General features: G+C 36.5%; 2 protein-coding genes across 2 annotated transcripts in view; one reads left to right on the forward strand and one right to left on the reverse strand.

The window, feature by feature from the left end:
- Window positions 1–3495, reverse strand: part of LOC149800143 (uncharacterized) — a 154357-nt gene extending 150862 nt beyond the window's left edge. Inside the window, exon 1 of the mRNA XM_089959742.1 lies at window positions 3344–3495. Within this exon, the coding sequence (XP_089815868.1) occupies window positions 3344–3349 (6 nt within the window). The 5' untranslated portion in view covers window positions 3350–3495. The remainder of the gene's footprint in view (window positions 1–3343) is intronic.
- A 10491-nt stretch (window positions 3496–13986) lies between these two features.
- On the forward strand, window positions 13987–19776 carry LOC149800144 (E3 ubiquitin-protein ligase TRIM56-like). The gene is made up of 3 exons (XM_089957197.1): window positions 13987–15180; window positions 15956–15988; window positions 17716–19776. The coding sequence occupies exons 1-3, from the start codon at window positions 14010–14012 to the stop codon at window positions 18357–18359; spliced, it is 1848 nt and encodes a 615-aa protein (XP_089813323.1). The 5' UTR covers window positions 13987–14009; the 3' UTR covers window positions 18360–19776.
- Window positions 19777–21949: the final 2173 nt, after the last annotated feature.

The raw sequence follows: 21949 nt of genomic DNA on the forward strand, positions 1-21949 counted from the left end.
TTGTGGTGAGATCAATCGATCACGTGACTAAGCAAAGCTGCTTGGACAAGCAGACTGTTTGCAAATATTCAGCTCTAGAGATAACAAAACAGCCATGTTTCTCAGATATGTTCATTGGCATTGTTTCCCCCAACTGTTTATACAAACTATGGCCACAAAGCAGAAGATCAAAATGGTGTAAAAGGTTATCTTCTGAGTTTGTCAAAATTTTGGCCAAGGGTAAGCATTTTTTATATCAGTCCATCTCACAATGTTAAATAGCTCAACTGGTACAAAATTAGACTCATAATCCAACAATGCCTCAATTTCTTTGAAAAAAGCACTTAGTTCCCATTTCCCTGGCATTATACATGCTATCAATAATGTGTTCAAAATGCCATTCAAACTAACCATCAAACCCTCTTCCAAAGTGCTTTTTAACTATATTGTGTGGCAGTGTATCAACACATATCAGACCTACTAAACAAAAAATGTGTAGCCAAGGAAATAATTAAAAAGAAAACAAGAAACTTGCAACAATGACTAACATTTATTATGATCCTCTTACAATATTTGAGGATCTAATCAAATAAAACTTTATCATCTGATCTGACTGGAAATGTTCATCATTGAGCATTATATATTTTTTTAGATAGTTTAAAAATGTTGTCAAAAAAAAAAGTTAAATTTCTATACAAATTTCAAAAATTGGTTTCAAAGAAAGGAAGGATTATACAGAAACTTAGAAAAAGCAAATCTGGAGCCAAACATTTTTCCAGTATATTTAACAACTGAATCAATGTTTTCTTTTCTTTACTAACTTTTATACCTCAATCAAATACTTTTATATTAAATTTCACAAATATCTGACCAACACATTTTAGTTCAAAGAGTTGGTAGATGCAGATTTTATTGATCCATGGTACTATCACACAAACTTATTATGAAACTACTGTTCTTGTGGACCGATATGTTTTAAAAGTTAGATCAATGCGTCTCCAACTTCATTTCTGTTTTCAAGTTTGATTAAGAAACCTGGTAATTCGCACAGCATTTAAAGCTGGAACTACTCCAAAGCTGAGTCAAATAGGTATTATTGTGATGGGGGCCCAGAGTGGCTGAGTTTTCTAAAGCACTCTCCGTTACGGATCACTGCCATTTCATCTCTGTCTGCATAGGTTCAAGTCTTGGATTTGGCCAATGTGGGTATGTGAAAAAGCTTGCCAGTAGCTTCATGAGGGTCATGCTTCTTTCCGGGGATTTCCCAGGTTTTTACTCCACCATTAATACTGGCCGCCATCATAGCTGCCAACCTTCCAGGGTCACAATTTGTGAAAAATGGGATAAAAAGGTCGTGAATTTGGACAAGAATTCGTGAAAAATACCATGACAATAACTCCATCCATTCTGACCACTCCAACTGTCAATACTACACTATATCAAGGTTGCAAAATAAAAATAAAACACTACATATATGCAGAAATATTTATTTATCAAGACATGATACTGTGGCAGACTTGAACTTCCTCAACTGCTTGATTGTAAATTTGTTTTCTAAACAGTTCCAACTTCTTGCCTGCTGGTTGATTTGGGAACTAAAATTGCTGACAAATTTTCTGCAGCTAAGGAGGCCCTAAAGTCTGTCTTATTTTTCCTCACTAAAGAAAATACTCTTTTGTTGTCACTGTTGCTGTGAGGAATGCACAGGATCTGCAGCATTTTTGGTTCTTCCACAGGAAAATTTGGAAGCGATTTTCGAATCCGAGAACATTTGTCAGAACAAATGTTTAGCATGGTCTCCAGCTGATAAAGGTAGATTGTGTTCGACAAGAAAACTCACAAATAATGCTTCAGCATTGGTAGCCTGCAGGTCTTCTGCCAATGGTTTAAAATATTCCAGAGCTGAAATCTGCGAATTCTTAATTTCCCCAACTTCTATGTTTTTTGCAACCGACATTCTTCCTCACATCGTCTCTGCGATGGCACAATGAGTGCAAAAAACATGAATGAATATCAATGTTTAATGGCAGAATGCACTGCCAATTTGTGATTTATTTTAAATTAAACTTCACTTTTTGAGTATTACATTTCTTTTTCCTTGGTGGTGAAGACATTTTCAAGATCTTACATGCGATGCTGAACCGTAACTCAAATCAGTGTTTTGACGCATGCGCGGAGCAAATTTCCAGTTAGGCCCCAGTTTCTCTCAAAAGCATTTGTAAAACTACTCTTATACATAGATTAAAATAGGCTAAAATGCTTGCTACTGGGCCAGCTGTACTAATCGGCTGTAGATCTACTAATATTGTGACCAGCAGTACCGGACCATTTCGGCAACTGCAAATATCACGACTGCGCTTAAGAGGAAATTGGTTATTTTATTAAAGATTTAAAATAATTGAGGATTGGAAAATTCATGAATTTTTGGCTTACGGCGTGAATCCGTGAATCGCTGAAAAAGTCGTGAAATTCACACCAAATTCATGAGGGTTGGCAGCTATGCGCCATGTATAGCGTATCATGTGCTGAAAAAAGGCGTTAAACCCAACAACAACAACAACCTATTGTGATGAAATTAACTTAAACGTCAACCTGGAGGCATACAGGTAGAGTTTGGAAGATTGTAGAATTTAACACCTGAGCATGCACAAATTGGGAAATTCTTGGAAATAGTTTTAGTTGTGAGTCCCTCATGAGAAGAATGTGAAAAAGGATAGTCTTGTAAACAGTATCATAATTATAAGGGCCAACCATTTATCTAAAGGTGAGGTTATGTCAAAATATTTTTAAAAATATGTCCTTGTCAGGCAAGTTACTTTTTTACAATGTTCAACCACACAAAGCATAACATTACTCATCTGCTTAATTTACTGATGATATTGTTATTATTATTGTTATTATTATTATTATTATTATCATCATCATCATCATCATTATGGCTGGAGAGAAGAGAGAGAAAAAACATTTCTTTAAACTGAATTATTTCTTCCTTTCTTGTCAACTATATTTCTTTCGGTGACAGACGTAACAGAGTTACAAGGCAATGATAATGAAGGCATTGAGAAGCCGGCCCCGCTTCCATTGTACATACACGTAACTGGGCTGACGTTTTACACTGTAGGACTAGACTAGAACTATTGATCCTGTTGACTCCTAGTGGCAGGGTAAATCGTCAGTCATTTCACATTACAATGGTGCGTTCGCCTCCTAGGTAATATATTATTTATACATGATGAACGCTCCACAAAGCATGAGTTAATTACAAATAAATCTGTCTTGCCATTTTTCTGTTTTTATTTCCTCGCTCATGACTCAGACTCCCCACCCACCCAATGCAAACAATAAAGGCTTTCCACTACCGTACCGACATATCCTTTCGATTGCTGTTCTTATGATATTGAGTGCCGAGCTGTTTATCAATTATTTGATCATCACTTTCGAGATGACAACAGAGCAGGTCTGACAAATTTTCACTCTTCCATGGTCGAACGTGTACAGGAAGTGTTCTTTCTTGACAGCGCACGTTTGTGGCGAGTTGAAGGAGTTGTGTCCCTTGAGATAACCTTTTTCATTTGTCTATACGATAGTTCACATAATAAGTCATAAACGATTATTGTTTCCATATATCAAGGAACTAGACTAATCGGTCGGTTTTGCTGCAAACTTTTTGTTGAAAAATAAAATAATCTTTATTAAAAATATATTGTTTAATCTCTGATATACATCAGCTGCAATTGATAATGTCGTAGGTTTAACATTACTCGAACGAAACAAACAAACAGAAAAAGTCAGCACTGAAGCCAGAGCTCAAACTATAAAAAGAAAAGTTTGGAATGTCAGTCCTTCCTTAGAGTTGTGGACGTTCCTTGAGAAATGTCAACACAATCAGGTAAACAATCAACTTCAACATCATAGAAATACATAGAAACATAGAGAGAGGAGTGATAGATATTTATATTACAGGACATTATAACAATGTCGTTTTCTCTCAGCTTGTGATCTCCTTTCAACGAGTCGCGGTCATTTTTTTTATACTGCGGCTGAATATTAGTGATATAGTTATTGCTTTTGTCTTCATTTGTTGAGTTTGGTAAATGTTCTGCGATCCTCATGCATAGTAGCAATTCTTGGAAATTCATTTTTTTTTTTTGCATATTAGTTGTTATCTGGTGATAATTATTCGTACGTTACATTGTCTTAAATTAGTTCATTTTATTAAGTTAAATCTCACTTGTGGAAAGAAATATTTGATCTTATTTTTACGTTGAAAAGTTTTATGATGGCTGACAAAGAAATAAACGTCCTAAAATGTGCATAAATCGAGAAATAATATTAGTTTAATATAACCAATTTTTAAAATTAATTTTAATTACATCTTTAAATGAACTGTCTAACAAAATTACTCAAAAAGAAACGTACAGTCCGAATCGTCCAATGTCATTATGCATAGCTATAATTTGAAGTTTCTCACTGATACTAAGAATAAATTATGACCACAACAAAATGAGATTTGTATGGTGCTGCTACTGATTTGAAGACCGTATTTCATCTAATTAGTTTTGCCAACTGAAAAGTCACGTAAGTCACGAACTCGAAAGTATTATATCAATGTGTTTACAAAAAATTATAGGGGCCCCGAGTGGTCTAAAGCGCTCTTCGTTACGGATCACTGCCATCTCACCTCTGCCTGCGGCGGTTCGAGTCTCGGATTCAACCAATGTGGGTATGTGAGAAAACTTGCCAGTAGCTTCTCGTGGGTCGGTGGTTCTTTCCGGGGTTTTCCCGGGTTCTTCTCCACCATTAATACTGGCCGCCATGTATAGCCTATCGTACCCTACAGCAACAACAACAAAAAATTATATATATATATATATATATATATATATATATATATATATATATATATAGTAAATATCAGGACTGATTTTTAAAATTTCATTGCCTGTAGATCAAGTCATATATAAGCTGTTATAATATAAGTATGTTTGCCCACATAGTTATAATGTAACTATACTCTCATTATTATGCTGTACTGATGTTATACTGTACGGATACTTGCCCACATCATTATAATGTGCACACGTTTGCCTATATCATTCTATTGCATGAATGTGTGCCCATATTGTTACCCCTTTCCGTTCAGTACAGTTTAGATGTACTTTCATTTTGTAAATAACGTACAGATAATATTGCTACACTCGCATACACATGATAGGTGGCATGGCAATTGTCAGTGTATATAAGTAATGGACGGTTGTCATATTACAATGAATTATCTTCTGTTCTCGGTAAAGCGGTAAAGCAGTGCAGTTTTCAAACGTGTGAAAATCAGTTTTCATCTTTGGTTTATCTGCAAATTGTTTATGAGTGAGACATAAAAAGGTCAAAAATTAACTTTACCTGTTCTGAGTCTCTGATTCTATGACAAAATTACATAAGCAACTCCTCCACATTACCCTCCAAACTTCTTTAAATAAGTTGTTGAAACTGTTCATAAATTGCTCTCTGGTATTTTTATCTGTTAATTCACTGAATGTTTACTCGTTGGAGAAAAACAATGAGTGGGGTAAGAGTCTATATTTAAGTTTGTTTGGGTTTTTTAAGCTTGTAGCTAATGTCTCGGTGTATTCTATTAGCCTTTCAGATAGGAATCATGTCGTCCATTAGACGTTCTATAAAACCTGATAAGTCCTTAATATACATTGTATTAACACCTGTCCAAGAAAACTTTCTGCTAGGTTTTGACTTCTATTCCACTAAAATTCGTTCCTAATCCACTCCACCCCCACCGACACCCCCCCCCTCTCTCTCTCTCTCTCTCTCTGAGGTTGAGGGGCCCCAAATGGCCAAGTGGTCTAAAGCGCTCTCCGTTATGGATCACTGCCATCTCACCTCTGTCTGCGTGGGTTCGAGTCTTTGATTTGTCTGTTATGGGTATGTGAGAAAGCTTGCCAGTAGCTTCTCATGGGTCGGTGGTGCTTTCCGGGGTTTTCCCGTGTTCTTCCTCCACCATTAATATTGGCCGCCATGTATAGCCTATCGTGTGCTGAAAAATGGCGTTAAACCCTACAACAACAACAACAACAACTCTCTGAGGTTGAACTGAATTAAAAGCCGTCAACAAATCTAGTTGTGTAGCTCCAAGTACCTCTTTCAACTTTACTTCTTTAAACTACATTAAGCTCGTGAAAAATAACGTATTCTTATTTGGCTATTGAAATATTCCATAACGTTTAATTGTTTTTAAGAAGCAAACTTTTATATGTGCACTATGTCTTTCTCCATTTCGTTTCTTATTTTCTTTGTCCGTCAAGGCTTAAACATCATTCTGCTATATCAATGACTGTACTACGGGCTTAAACATCATTCTGTTATATCAGTGACTGTACTCCGGGCTTAAACATCATTCTGCTATAACAATGACTGTACTCCGGGCTTAAACATCATTCTGCTATATCAATGACTTTACTCCGGGCTTAAACATCATTCTGCTATAACAATGACTGTACTCCGGGTTTAAACATGATTCTGCTATAACAATGACTGTACTCCGGGCTTAAACATCATTCTGCTATAACAATGACTGTACTCCGGGCTTAAACATCATTCTGCTATATCAATGACTTTACTCCGGGCTTAAACATCATTCTGCTATATCAGTGACTGTACTCCGGGCTTAAACATCATTCTGCTATAACAATGACTGTACTCCGGGCTTAAACATCATTCTGCTATATCAATGACTTTACTCCGGGCTTAAACATCATTCTGCTATAACAATGACTGTACTCCGGGTTTAAACATGATTCTGCTATAACAATGACTGTACTCCGGGCTTAAACATCATTCTGCTATAACAATGACTGTACTCCGGATTTAAACATGATTCTGCTATAACAATGACTTTACTCCGGGCTTAAACATCATTCTGCTATATCAATGACTGTACTCCGGGCTTAAACAACATTCTGCTATATCAATGACTGTACTCCGGACTTAAACATCATTCTGCTATATCAATGAATGTACTCCGGGCGTAAACATCATTCTGCTATAACAATGACTGTACTCTGGGCTTAAACATCATTCTGCTATATCAATGACTGTACTCTGGGCTTAAACATCATTCTGCTATAACAATGACTGTACTCCGGTCTTAAACATCATTCTGCTATATCAATGACTGTACTCCGGGCTTAAACATCATTCTGCTATATCAATGAATGTACTCCGGGCGTAAACATCATTCTGCTATAACAATGACTGTACTCTGGGCTTAAACATCATTCTGCTATATCAATGACTGTACTCTGGGTTTAAACATCATTCTGCTATATCAATGACTATACTCCGGGCTTAAACATCATTCTGCTATAACAATGACTGTACTCTGGGCTTAAACATCATTCTGCTATAACAATGACTTTACTCCGGGCTTAAACATCATTCTGCTATATCAGTGACTATACTCTGTTCATCAGTTTGCCTTCGAAAGAAGTGGACATCAACATCTTTAAGACGTCTCTCAATTCATCATCGAGATATTGGTCATGCAAGGCGCAATATCGCAATCATCTTTAAAAATTTTTGTCATTGAATTGCTCACAACTCAAATGAGAATTTATTTATTCCCTCCTCCATTTGTTCGCTTACTCTTTTCTTTGCTTCTGTTCTTACATATTGATTTTTGTATATACCTCCTTTCCCTCCGTTTCTTATTTTCATACTTTCTCTCTTACATTATGTATCTCTCTCGATTCGTCTTGTTTCTCTACTATAAGCAGTTTATTCTGATAATAAAATCTTACATTTTTTTACATTATTGTAAAAAAAATCAGAATGATTTGTAACGCAATTTCATTATTTCCCACTTTCATTTTTTATTTATATTTCAATCATCCTTACGAACCATATACAAAAGAAAAACAATTGATTTTTTAACCACCAAAAGTGTGAATAGATCAATAACTGGCACAAATTAAATACGTCATATGTTCTGCATTGTTTATTCGTTATTTTTTTCTTCTTCATATGTTAGTTGAATTCACCTCGTTCAAAGACAAGGTAAAGTGAAGTAGGTGCATTGCCACATTCGTGCAACTGAAACTCCCCCGAAAACAATTGTTTTCTTCAATACACAATTGTAGTGAAACCTAATATCCAAATCACAAACGTCACTGTTCTGGCAAATGCACAGAGATTGACACTACCCCGTTATCAATGACTGTCCCTAATGGTTAGGCCAAATATTTATGTGTTCAAAAGAATTTATTTTGCCTTGACTTCAAGTTAGTGCACAAATGTAGATCGTGATTAAATTGTATGTGCAAATAACAGTCACTTCTAGTATTCCCGCAGAGAATATAAACCTAACAAAAAGGTAAGTTTAATTGTATATGTCGTTCGCTGATCAATAGCTTGCACCTTCTCAAGTACATGCTTAAAATAACATATACTTTCTGAAATCAAATTAGTATTTCACCGTAAACCAAAATATAACAATAGCAAGCAATAATGTTGAATAAAACGACCTCCAAGAAGCTACACGGGTCCCATTATTTCATATGTATGTTTTATGCTTATGTCATGTGTCAAGCTTTGTATTTAGCGACAGATATGAAAGTGAAAAAGTGTCCACAGAACATGATAAGATTTGATCAGTTTTAGTTTACAAAATGAATGGAAAAGGTATCACCGCATATGAAAGTGATAAAGTCTCACTTTTTACCCAACCCCTAGCCTCGAGAGCCCATCTCCGAGATGAATTGGGATGGGGTAGGGTGGAGATTTTCTTTTTTTCTTTTATTTTGACACTTCAGTATGTAAGTTAGATTCCTAATATTTTGAATGAGCATCAAGATATAATATATATTTATAAGTTAAGTTTTATATCTGATCAACTCAGTCGGCGCACCATGGAGAAAGTTGTGGGTCAGGGCCGAAACGCACAGTGATTCTGGGATCAAGGAATTCCCACCAGATAATGGAACCGGTTGCAGTGCAGAGGATCGAAATTTTGCCTTTCGCTTAATGTAAGGCTATCAAGGGATTTTGATATGAAACCTTTAAATGATAAATATTCCGAAATAGAACTTTTCATATTTTAAGAACCCTCTCGTTTAAAAGCCCTCTTCTGCCTTTTCCTACACTTTCGGTTTAAAATAATAAATTCCTGGAAATCCATAAGAAGCAACAATTATTACTGGAGAGTCAAACAAATATAAAAAGGTAATGAAGATGTTAGCGTCGGCCCTTGCAGCAGGTGAAAATATTCTGTACAGTTGTACAAACTGCCAGGAAACCAGCTACAATATTTTTAACATTCATTTATCTCATTGTGCAATTGACCCTATCACGCAAGGTCACGAGTAGACAATTTTAAGCCTCTTTGATTATAAAAATGGTCGTTTTTGTTTACTGGTATCATTTTTAAACATTTGCAATTTCAACAAGTCAAGCAGAGACGAAATCAATGTAAAATTCACCAATATAGTAACTGACAGAAATTGTGTCATGTCACTTTTGTTTGCTAGTGTATTTCAACAAAAGTTTCCCATTTTCAGCAAGTCATTCTGAGAAGAAATTGATGTGAAAATCACTAATATTGTACTAACTAGATGTTATCTCTTAAGTTTTTAATTTCTTTTAGCTGTATGTTTCCAATATTTTCATGAGATCAAAAGAATTAATTTCAATCACCATACTCCAAATGCTATCAACAATACAGTTTGGTAAGCCTCGTTCTGAGCGTTGCAGTAATTTGTATCAATCTCTACCAAACTCTCGTATTGTGGTGATCTTATAGCTGTGCTGTCCAAACTTTATAACACCATGGGCCACTGAAAAATGTTTTTCTTGAAGTCGAGGGCCGCAACAGAAAGCTTAAAAGCAGCGACTATATAGCTGCTCGAGTACTGGCAGGCCAATTAAAATCAGCCCGCGGACCACATGCGGGCCGCGGGTTGGACAGCACTGTCTTATAGTAAGACTCGTTTTAAGCGTTGCAATAATTTATATCAATCTCTACCAAACTCTCGTATTGTGATGATCTTATAGTAAGCCTCGTTCTGAGCGTTGCAGTAATTTGCATCAATCTCTACCAAACTCTCGTATTGTGATGATCTTATAGTAAGCCTCGTTCTGAGCGTTGCAGTAATTTGCATCAGTCTCTACCAAACTCTCGTATTGTGATGATCTTATAGTAAGCCTCGTTCTGAGCGTTACAGTAATTTGTATCAGTCTCTACCAAACTCTCGTATTGTGATGATCTTATAGTAAGCCTCGTTCTGAGCGTTACAGTAATTTGCATCAATCTCTACCAAACTCTCGTATTGTGATGATCTTATAGTAAGCCTCGTTCTGAGCGTTACAGTAATTTGTATCAGTCTCTACCAAACTCTCGTATTGTGATGATCTTATAGTAAGCCTCGTTCTGAGCGTTACAGTAATTTGCATCAATCTCTACCAAACTCTCGTATTGTGATGATCTTATAGTAAGCCTCGTTCTGAGCGTTACAGTAATTTGTATCAGTCTCTACCAAACTCTCGTATTGTGATGATCTTATAGTAAGCCTCGTTCTGAGCGTTACAGTAATTTGTATCAGTCTCTCGTATTATGATGATCTTATACAGTCACGAAAGAGGTCTAACTGAGCGAGACTAAGAAACTAGACTCCTCCCCATAGCAACGCCGTTACAGATATAATTACACGATTCCTATGAAACAGTCTTTTTTCTCCGTTGGATGATACAATGTCACGAAATTTGAGATACTGCACTGACATGACATCATGGACATTTACAGAATGTCATTACCTTTATGTTGTGGTGTCATTAAATTGTAATGATATTTTCACCATTCGGAAACAAGTTTAAATTAAACGTTTCGCACTAAATAATATAATTAAACAATTATGGTCAAGCAACATGCCTCTACTTTTTTTCACAAACAGTTGTACTCTGCTATATTTTGAATGGACAAAACAGTAATAACATATCCCCAAATGAAATCGTAACCCCTCCATAACATCAAACAATTATAACTAGTCCCATAGAGTACCCATTATACTTGTAAATCTAAACTCCATCATCAATGTACTTAATAAAGCATCATCATCATTAACGTGATTCGGCGAGGAATATTGAGCTACCGCCATGACACTTAATTACTACCACCAACAGCCTTTTTTAGTACACGTACACGTCGAGCTGAATCTTTCTTTACTGGTGCTCGAAATCATATCTCAGAGAAAATCTATCTCACTATCTATCTAGCTATGTGTAAGCTGATTGATATTACTAAAGCAATTCATGCACACAGATTTACCAATGCCAAATCCTGAATGCAATATGCAGCCATTTACGAGATTAGCTGCTATACGAAATATAGAACCCAGTGCTCAATAACCTTCGCCAAGGCAATACTTATGTGATATGATTACTTGTAGCATTGAACCTAGTGCAAAGGGATTTGATTGAAAGCAGTACTACTGTGATAAGATTACTATTAGCATTGCACATAGTGCAACGTGACCTGCTACAAAGCAGTAATCCTTTGATATTATTGATTGATGCATGAAACATAATACAACGTGACCTGCTTTAAAGCAGTACTCGTGTGATATGATTACTTGTAATATACAATACTAAATTTGGAGTATTCGCATTTTCTTATAGCGCCCTGTTTAAAAAAAATTGGGTTTTTGTGATTAGTTGTTTGATTATTGGAACTCGGTGCAATGGAAATATTCCTTAGCCCCAAATAGTTGGCCAATTTCTAGGACAAAACGTCACGGAGTGAAGTGTTACTGAGTCTCCATGATGCCATGGTTCACTTTTGGTGAATTCAGGTCGGAGCCGCATGAGTGTCCCTGTTGTACCATAGTCCCTATTAAAATCTAGTGGTGTACATAGGTGATGTGATTGCAGTTGTAGTATTTATGGTAGGAGACCTGTAAATTACACAAACGAATCAGCAAGAAGGGATTTGGTAGATACCGTTTATGTCGCCATGGAGGCAAATGTGATGCAGTTTTACGAGTGAAATGTAGCCCAAAACCGTTATTCGACTGGCCTAAGGTGGCGTAGTAAAAATAATTCCCTGTGTTAGGAGATAGTTGTATAGTTTCTACGGCGTGAATTGCTGACGGTACGGAAAGTTGATAAAGGCATAAAAAGGACAATGCGATCACTGATCAAGAGCTCAAACAGGTCAATGCGATCACTGATCAAGGGCAGAAATAGGTCAATGCAATCACTTATCAAGGGCATGAAAAGGTCAATGCGATCACTCACTAAGGTTATTAAAAGGTCAATGTGATCGCCGATCTTTACTGTTGGTTCATTTGTTTCACTTTTTTTTTCTGTAACTGAAAGAAATATGAATTTTGACTATAGCTGGTGGACATATTATTCCATGCGCTCATGTTTCTGTTGAAGTGGCACAATGGCGATATAAGTGCAATCATCAGAGTGTTTCTTGTGGCTTTTAATACGTGTTTCTTCTGGCATCTTCCAAGAAATACGTCTTGGATTCAACTTCGATTAAATGTCATGTCGCAGGCGCTGCCTTGTCCCTATCTTTAGACTTTTAACGTGTGTTTCTTCAGGCATCTTCTATTAAACGCTTTTATAATAGGTCTTTGACATCTGTGATTTAAACTCCTGTGTCATGTACTACGTAAATTATGCCAGTCTATATATTGTGACTTATAGTAATGTGCTTCTTGTGGCATCTGCCAATAAATGTTCTTTGAGTTCGAGATTAAATCACGAGTTTGCATCTACTGTGCAAAGTTTGGACATAAAGATCATTCCCCACCCTCTTATGACTGAAATCAAATGATTTTGATTCACCTGCTTCAGTAGGTACTGACCCATATAACCTTTTCCGGCAATGTCAGTAGTAGGAACCGGCATTATCTTTAAGATTTCGTGCGAATATTTTGTATCAATGTAATGTACTTTAAAGGTACACTGTAGCGGGATTCACTTAACGTGCTAGCTGTTTAGTGACAAAGCAATCTATGTTGAAACTACAGCTTCATAACTCCAGTGCCATGTTTCCTTGTTATAACGCTCTCTATGGGAGTTATACTAGTGACCCGAGTTACAAGTCAGCGCCTTAGTCTGAGCTATGTATAAAAACGAATGTCATGCTAGAACATGAAAACAGTGAAAATAGGGTACTTAATTATGTGAAATCGCATTATAATGGGTTCTCATTGTCCAAGAACTAAATAGAAGTGAAATAATTCATGTAGCAATGATACAACAACGCTCAAACAATGGTGTCCATGACCATACTCGTATTATGAGGAGCACCGTTATACGTAAGGGCTCTGTGGTGAAATACAACTGTAGATAAGGATTTCGTTATCAGTTTCACTACTGCCCATGAAAACGCATTTTTATCTCAATCTTCTACCATTGTTCACAATTATTGAGACACTTATATGTTTTTCATGGCATAAATATTTTTCGAAACTAAAACGGTTGGCCTTTACAATAATTAGAGTTGCTCAAAACAATGATATTAATGCAAGGCTTTTCCTGGCAATCTGCCAAACTAAGTTTTAATAAATGATATAAAGACAAAGGTAAACATAGGACGTGCACTGATGAGCTGACAAGAAATGTAACTTTATCGGGAATTCGAAACAATAAGTTCAGTATAAGCCAAGACGGTAAAATATACCAATAAGCTAGATGCTTTTTTGCGATTATCCTTATTACAGACTGAATTTCCTTTCTATCGTGTGCGAATATTAATGATTATAAGATAGATGATGATAAGATAGATGTGACTTGGAACGTAGTCGATAAAAGTTGGATCAAAATTGAAAACATTAAAACCTTTAAAGGACCTGTAAGATCAGACTAGTATCGCTAACTTAAAATCTGTAGCAGGTTTCTATACCAAATCTCTTCTTTAACTTAATAAAATTGGGTCTAACTTCTGTATAAAAGATGCTTTCTTCATATTAAATTTCACTTTTCAGAACCACCTAATATCTGAAGAAAAGAAAAGAATGTTGCGCGCAGAGGATGTCAAGGAAGAGTTTCTGATTTGCAGCGTCTGTATGAGTGAATTTGACGAGGACCGACATGTTCCGCGAGTACTTCCTTGTCTCCATACGTTCTGTCATCAGTGTCTCCAACAGATGACAAAAGGATCAAAATTACACTGCCCTGTTTGCAAATCTGAGCACGTGATTCCTAAACAAGAGATTTATGGATTTCCAAAGGACACTACTAGGAGAAATCTGATTGATTTTATTCGTGTTCGCAAACGATCATCAGACATATTGTGCAAAGACTGTCCTGAAGACAAAACAGCGGCTGATTTTTGTAAGGAATGTTTCATATTTATGTGCGTAGATTGTACAAAAGCGCATAAGCGAAGTTACGCTTCGCGAAAACATACAGTTGTTTCAATACAGGAACTTCAACGGACGGGAATAGAGGTGTTCCGCAGGAAGTTAACGTGTAGTTTAGCTGGGCACGAGGGTCAGACGCTAGCATTTTACTGTTCAAGAAAGGGTTGCGAGATGGCTATCTGCACAGCCTGTACTGTTTGTGATCATGATAAAAATAAAGGACACGTAATCATTAATGTGCAGGATATCTACAATCATAAAAGGGAAGAATTAGACAAAATGTTTGAGACCCTTGATGAAGACATACAATCGGCAAAACTTGTTTTGCAACAAGCTGAGAAAGAACTTCTAAATATGGACATAAAAGAATTAGAAGTGGAAAAAGACATCGATGAAACTTTTGCAAGATGTCGCAAAGTTCTTGACAGAAGACAATCGCAGTTGAAGGAATCTCTGGCCATTTTGTGCGAAGAGAAAAAAGCAAATGTACAAGAAGAGGTTGAATTACTAGAGGGTTATATAGATGGAGCTGCCAGCGCAAAAGATTTCTCCACGCATGTTGTAGGCCATTCGGATCCCTCTGAGTTTGTTCCTCTTTATTCGGTCCTTATGCAGAGGTTGAAGAGCCTGAACAATTACAAAGTAAACAGAAAAACATTGAAAATAGAGTCTCCCGCTTTTGAAGCCAAACAAATGGAGGAGGAATTCGAAAAAGTGGCAGAAACAATAGGGAAGTTAAGCACTGTTGTGGAGCATAAAAAACTCAATATAAGCCGAGGAAACACAGACATAGCCTTACGTTCAGCATCGTCACACCGCCAAGGTCAGTAGAATGAAGTGGTTTTTTTTATCAGCATGCATACTTGCGTCAGCACACGTCACATCCACCACCACCCACACACAATACAAATGCTACAATCTACCGAAAGTATTATTCTTAAAAACATTATGTACACATGAGTGACGATTCATTTTAATTGTGCGAATAATTTTGCTCGTTGCTACTCGTCGATCAGTATTCCTCGCAAAATCATGACATAACCGCTTTAGGAAATACATCTGACATAGTCACTGTTAAAGTATGTGGTCATTTCTAGACGATGGCTAACTGGATTTAATATTGCGCGCTTGGATATGACAATGAAAGCGCGACATAATGACATGCGTACTACCCCCGCACTAGTTAGACCAAATCGTCCGCCGTTCTTGGCCCACTTCAGTGTCGAACTGTTATTGTCAAACTCCACAACGATGGACCAGAGGATGACTATAAAACACCAGAAAAAGACCTCAATATAAAACCGAATGTAAAAATTAATCTCACCGGTAAAAATTTAAAAGAACTCTGATAATGGACAGCAACTAACAATAGTTATAGCACACTGTGTGAATACAACAACTAAAACATTTATGAACTATCAGGAAGAAAACTTTGATGGTATTCCTCAGATTTTAATTATAATTTGTCTGAGCTACAGTAATCAGAACGAGAGACAATATTATTAAGCTCGTAGATACCAAAAAGTGAAGATTTTACTAACAAAACCTTGCCAAGCAAAACTTCAATATCATTTAAAGAAATGTCTCTTTGTTTCCAGGAGAACGAGATCAGCGCTTTGGAGAGGTTCTTTGTAAGTATTGATAAATCTTAGTTTAATACGATACAGAGAATGAAAATGAAATATAATGAACATAGTTTGGATTGATTGCTTTTGGACGTTGCGTAGATATTAGTCAGCGGAGTCTGACGCAGTATATATTTTATTTCAGCTTTTGCATGAATTATATTATTAGTGAGTCTTTTTATTTTGATTATGTATGAATTACGGCAACTCTCCGCAAAAGAGGCTATATGATAATGATTATTTGAGTGAGAAATTCGATAGAAGCGGTCTTATGTCTAAAGTTTCTATCCAGCTGGATTGTGTATCTCCCAACAACGTTGCTTTCAAAGCTGATATAGTTTTTTCCATTCTGTGTATTCGTGAGAATGATTCTTGTTTTACAGATTTGTTTATTGCAGCAAGTAGTATACAATATGCGTAAGATGTTGTGTATATATATATATATATATATATATATATATATATATATATATATATATATATATATATATGCAATAAACTGACAACGAACAGTGCGAAACTAGTATCTAACTAGCCTGAGCGCTTTCGACTCTTTAACGAGTCTTTTTCAAAGGAAAATACAAAAACATAGACAAGACAAACAAATAAAGCAGAAAAACAGTTATGTTTGCGAAACTTTACATGGCTGTTTCTACAGCAATTAAACCTTTTAGCATTATATTATTATGTTTCAACTAGTTTGTTTCAGCTTGTTGCTGATACTGGAAAATATTTGTATTGGAAAGAATGAAAAATATGAGAGAAAAAATATGGAAAAAAGGAAAAAGCTGATAGGATACCATATATCATGGCCTACCATCCAGACAACCACAAAGTAGGTAAAATCATCGGGAAACACTGGTCCATCGTGGAATCGTCGGACGCACTAAAGTTAATCAGCCCTAACAAACCCGTAGTAGCCTACCGGAGACCAAAACATCTCAAGGACATTCTAGCCAGGACGAAGCTAACGCCAATCATTAATCAAGGCCACCCTAGTCAATCTGGACCCTGTGGCGATTAAAGGTGCAAAACCTGTAAACATATGATACCAGGACATTTTCTAGCACAGTGACAAGAGAAAAACTAAACATACATTGTCCTAACAAAACGTGCAAAACAGAGAATGTCATTTGTCTGTTCGTTATCAGTTTATTGCATTTATCTTAATCAATCCCTGACACACGTGATCCCTTGATTATTCGCCATGTGATTTTTTGTATTCTTTATATATATATATATATATATATATATATATATATATATATATATATATATATATATGCGTAGGTTGTTTTGTATACAATATTCGCAGGATATTACCTGTAGATTTGCAGGATAACGGAAAACCTGTTTTGATATACTTGTCCATGTCTTATTTGCATATTCAAAATTATACACTAAAATGAAATAGAATTAATTCCATTTAAATGATCCACGACATAATGATCACATTGATTATGACCACTCCGGTGGCCTAAATGGTCCGAGCGTCCTCCTCGGATATGGTAGGTCGTGGCTTCGAGCCCAGGCCAAGTCATACCAAAGACTTATAAAAATGTTACTAACAGAGGTTACTGTTAGGCCTGGTGGGCCTGGTGTTAGTATAATGGGACTGGGTGGGCCATGATGCCAAATGTCTGCGATATAAGCGGAAATTTGTTAATGGTACGTTAAAATCTAAATCACATACACGCACACACATACTCGCATTGAATTTGTTTTCATTACAGGTCCCAGCTTTACATATGACGTAGGTTCTGTCCACCAATACAGAGAGCTTAGCGATAATTGTCGCACGCTGAAGAACTACAATACAGTTCCAAAACAACCTGGTATGTACGGTGCCCGCCAGCTAAAGAAATACAGAGGCGTGGTCGGTATAAGGTCCTTTGAACCCCCAGGAAAGTACTACTTCGAGGTCCAAGTGTCGTTTAACATCATCAAATCTCTTGACAACATCAACTTCGTGTACGAAATCGGACTGAGCAGGCGTAGCGAAATTGATAACGGGTATTACGTATACGACCAGCCGCACGCGTGGTCCTTTTGTGCACAGCACTGCGAAGAACACAAACAGATCTGTAGCTGGTGTCGCCATAACGGCGAGAATCTTGCACACGTGCCGCTCTCCTTAAATTTGGCAGGGTCCAACGTAAACAAGACGTTCGGTTTTCTGCTCGACACTGACAAAGCTCAATGGACCGTTGTGGACTGCTCAGAAGAAAAGAAAATTCACACATTTCAAAATATACGTACGTCACGCGCGTTATGGCCTGTATTTGGTTGTCATTGGCCAAGCAAGGTACGTTTGGAAATGACCCTACGAAGTGGAATGACTATAGAAAGCCTACCGAGCGTTTTCCGTACTCAGTGAGTTTATATTTGAAGAAGAAAACATGAAAACCTTTTTTGTTATGGTAGACGTTATCTAGATGCCAAGATACAGACATACAGTTTTTCATCTTTGATTCTTTAACAATTAACAAGTGGAAAATGACCGTTCAGTTGCAGGATTAACGTGCCAGAAGTTTAGGATCAGCTATTTCGGTGAAAATCTCTCACATCGGAACCTAATTCCGAGAAGAATTAAAACCAAAAGTAGCAAATAAGCAAACAGAAAATAATATATCGCAAAAATTATGCAGCATTGATGTTTCAAACCAGAAGAGTACGAACATTTACAAGCAACCTGAAAAGCAACTTAATATATTTTTGAATTACACAAACATTTCCGTGTGAATTGTTCACTCATTCTGATTACAAACATTAATTGCTGGTGCATATGTTCCGCGAAAAAGCAAGAAACAGAGTACATTTTATGCTAAATATTGTATCAGTACGTCTAGTGACTTATGTGTGCTATCCTATTTGTGGATTCAACTTGTTTGAAATGTCAAACGTAGATAATTTTATTTCAGTACAGATTGTTCCAATTTTAATTTTCATTTTACAGTAGAACTTTATTTTAGGTAGTGCCGTCTTCACCTGCCAAGGTTAATTAATCCATTCCATTGTACTTTAACCCTCGAACAGCGGTTGGAAAAGGCTTCTTCGAGAGATTGAGGCCACCAGGCCCTGGTTATATTGACTTTTTGGAAATTAATCGAATGCCAAAACAATCCCATACAGCTTACTATATATAGAGATTTAATAGACAAATAGGTGTTCAGCAAGACTATTTAAGAGATCTTAAACTAATTGGTAAAAACCGAGACACCTTAGGAGTTGAGGCCCTGGCCATATCCCTCCGGATTGGGCCTGCCCTTGCGATATGCAGCTAGGGGAAACAGTATCTGGCGCACAGGTTTTTGATTGATAGCAGCTAAAAGAAACTGATCCAATCAGATTGATCCTTATACCTACCCATGAAGATATGTGGGAATAATCGGGGCGGCCTTTGTGGGTAACAACACGTTTTGCAGATCTGTTATTCAGTTGAAACCGATCAGACACTAGCGTTTCTTTTTAAGCAAGACACGTTGACATCTTGGACGCAACCATATCGAATATCTAACTATCAATGATCTGCTTGTTACGGGCAGTAACTCTTTCGATATCAAGGGCGCACTTATTTTTTTAAAAAAAACGTTTAACCTAGTTACATATGACCCATTACATTATCGTCGTTGAACGGAGTGGATCAACGTTCCTTGGCAATTGGAGTTTGGGCAGTGAGGGAACATATTCGGTTTAATTATGTCAAGTGCAATTCCATTTTTGTTTAGGCACTATTCAGTGTATCTTTTGTACATATAAAGAAAAAAAAAAAACAAAAAAAACTTGATTAATAACCTGTCTTGTTTTATTTTTGTTTTACTTTTGTTTATTTATAGTTTGGTCCCTTACTTTTTTCCTCTCTACTTCAGATCAGACGTCTACGCACAAAGCAGTTAATGTATATTTAATGACTGTCCCTAGTATTCAGTAATTTTGTTACATAGCTGTCTAGATAGTTATGTGTTCATCCACATATAAAGAAATAACAGTACTGGCGTTAAGCAGGATTTGTTTTCAGGCTCGACTCTTTAAGTAGCCATAAAATTATGTGTGGTTGTATAGTTTGTTTTTCTGTCTATTTTTTTACTGTCTATGCGAACACGTGTGTACTATCGATCTCATAATCACATGAAATTTAATGCTAAAGCAGTCGATTTTAAGATAGTCACCCAGTGTGATTGTCGGTTGTCAAACTTTACATTGAAATTCGCAAACAAGCTAATTACAGGGAACTCGTAATATATCGGACATTTCTGTCAGTTGACAAACACATCGACCATAACACATTTATCGCCATATTTGAAGTAACTGAATCGCATGACTACAACACCACAGCGTCCAATGTACAAACGCCATACTCTTTTCGTTTCTTAATGTGAAAGACCCGAAATGTGGTTGTCTTAGTAAATGATCAGGTTTTTTTCTTCTTCCGGCGAATGCACAACAAACGGAACATGTTGGTTTTTCTATATGATATATGAAGATTTTCACAACGATCAAAGATGTTATGATTGAACTGGAGACGTCTAAGAAAAAGATAAACGAGAAGTTAGATCTTTTATTTGTAAGTGTAGTTAGCCAAGCTCCATTTTCACTCAAATTCGGAATATTTCTACTCTTATCGAGACTTTACAATGTCTTCGCATGATACTTCAGACAGCATCAATAGTTTTATCTAAGGTAGAGATAGCTGAAAGGATCCATAATTAATTTTGCGTTTTAAACTTAACACATAGCAACATTTGTATTCTTGAAAAAAAAATATGTCAGAACGTTCCTCATTCGCCCAAATCCTCAAAATTTAATTCCAGATAAAGGAAGACTCATTTTAAATGATAATTCAAAATTAATGAATATACTTTAACATCTGATGCTCTGTGAAAAGCGATAACAAAAAAAAAAACAGTCGTAACTTACCAAACATTAACACAGATATTCAAAATTCTCTTTGAGGAAGAAATGTTAAGATGTTTTGTGAAGCTGGGTTTAGTCACCTTAAATTGCGCATAGGATAATGTCCGTCAGCATGAACACAAATAGCTTAACTAGCTTTAGCATTACGTTGTATAGAAAGTTCAAGGTATGGAAAAATGTGTGCGATCAAACCCTTGAATTTACTGATATAATGTAATTCAGAAATTGACAGAATTTGTTCTTTTCATTTTCATTTCATTAATTTCTCCCGTAACATACGTGGCCTTTGGGGCGCAACTAATTGTTAATTAGGAGTACGGTATTTGCAGTAAGTCATGATGCAATTTCAAAACAAATACGGCTGATGTAATTCATAAAATTGATGTACAGTTATCGCATCGTCCCGTGACACAGAAAAAAATCCGCCATGCTCTATTTTTAACTGATTTTCCCTGGTGTCTTTCTATGAAGAGAGAGAGAGAGAGAGAGAGAGAGAGAGAGAAATGAAATGTGGTGGCGGGGTTGGAGAGATATACCATAAAGGAGTTTATTCATTGCCCATCTCTATGATTCTTTATTGGTCTATTGGTCTGCTGCCTTACCATTCCACGCAGTGAAAGAGGACGGTTGAGGAGGGTAGATCGGCCTTCGGACATTTAATTACAATTTGATATACCGATAGTAACAAATTGCTTTATACAAGCAATTTAAACGTCATATTATTTTAAAGTGTTGGTACAAAGCACATGGCTCATTAATACGCTGATGTTAACATTGCTTCAACATTTGGTTACATTTCAACAGTAGTCTATCACTTCTATATGTATCAAACTTCTTTAATACGAACCAAGAGAAAACGACCTTATTGAGCCAAACAATCCAACCCTGTTACTACCCCTGAGATACCAGCCCCAGTGATTTCTAGTAAATCATCGACAGGATCAAGTTCAGAAGTAGGCCTTTGCCGTGGCAAAGGCTTAAGGCAGTTAAAGCTGATTGCTTCCGGTTCCTGAGGGTTTTTTTAAAAAAAAAAAAAACATCGTTCTGGTAGAC

This window comes from Sinohyriopsis cumingii, chromosome 5 (genome assembly GCF_028554795.1).
Source record: "Sinohyriopsis cumingii isolate HCF-2022 chromosome 5, ASM2855479v2, whole genome shotgun sequence".
Taxonomy (NCBI): domain Eukaryota; kingdom Metazoa; phylum Mollusca; class Bivalvia; order Unionida; family Unionidae; genus Sinohyriopsis; species Sinohyriopsis cumingii.

Excerpts from the sequence above, each read along its gene's own strand:
- LOC149800144 (XM_089957197.1), top strand. The coding sequence starts at position 14,010 with ATGTTGCGCGCAGAGGATGTCAAGGAAGAGTTTCTGATTTGCAGCGTC. Across the intron at positions 15,181-15,955 it reads AGCATCGTCACACCGCCAAG|GAGAACGAGATCAGCGCTTT; the intron begins GTCAGTAGAATG and ends CTTTGTTTCCAG. Across the intron at positions 15,989-17,715 it reads GCGCTTTGGAGAGGTTCTTT|GTCCCAGCTTTACATATGAC; the intron begins GTAAGTATTGAT and ends TTTTCATTACAG.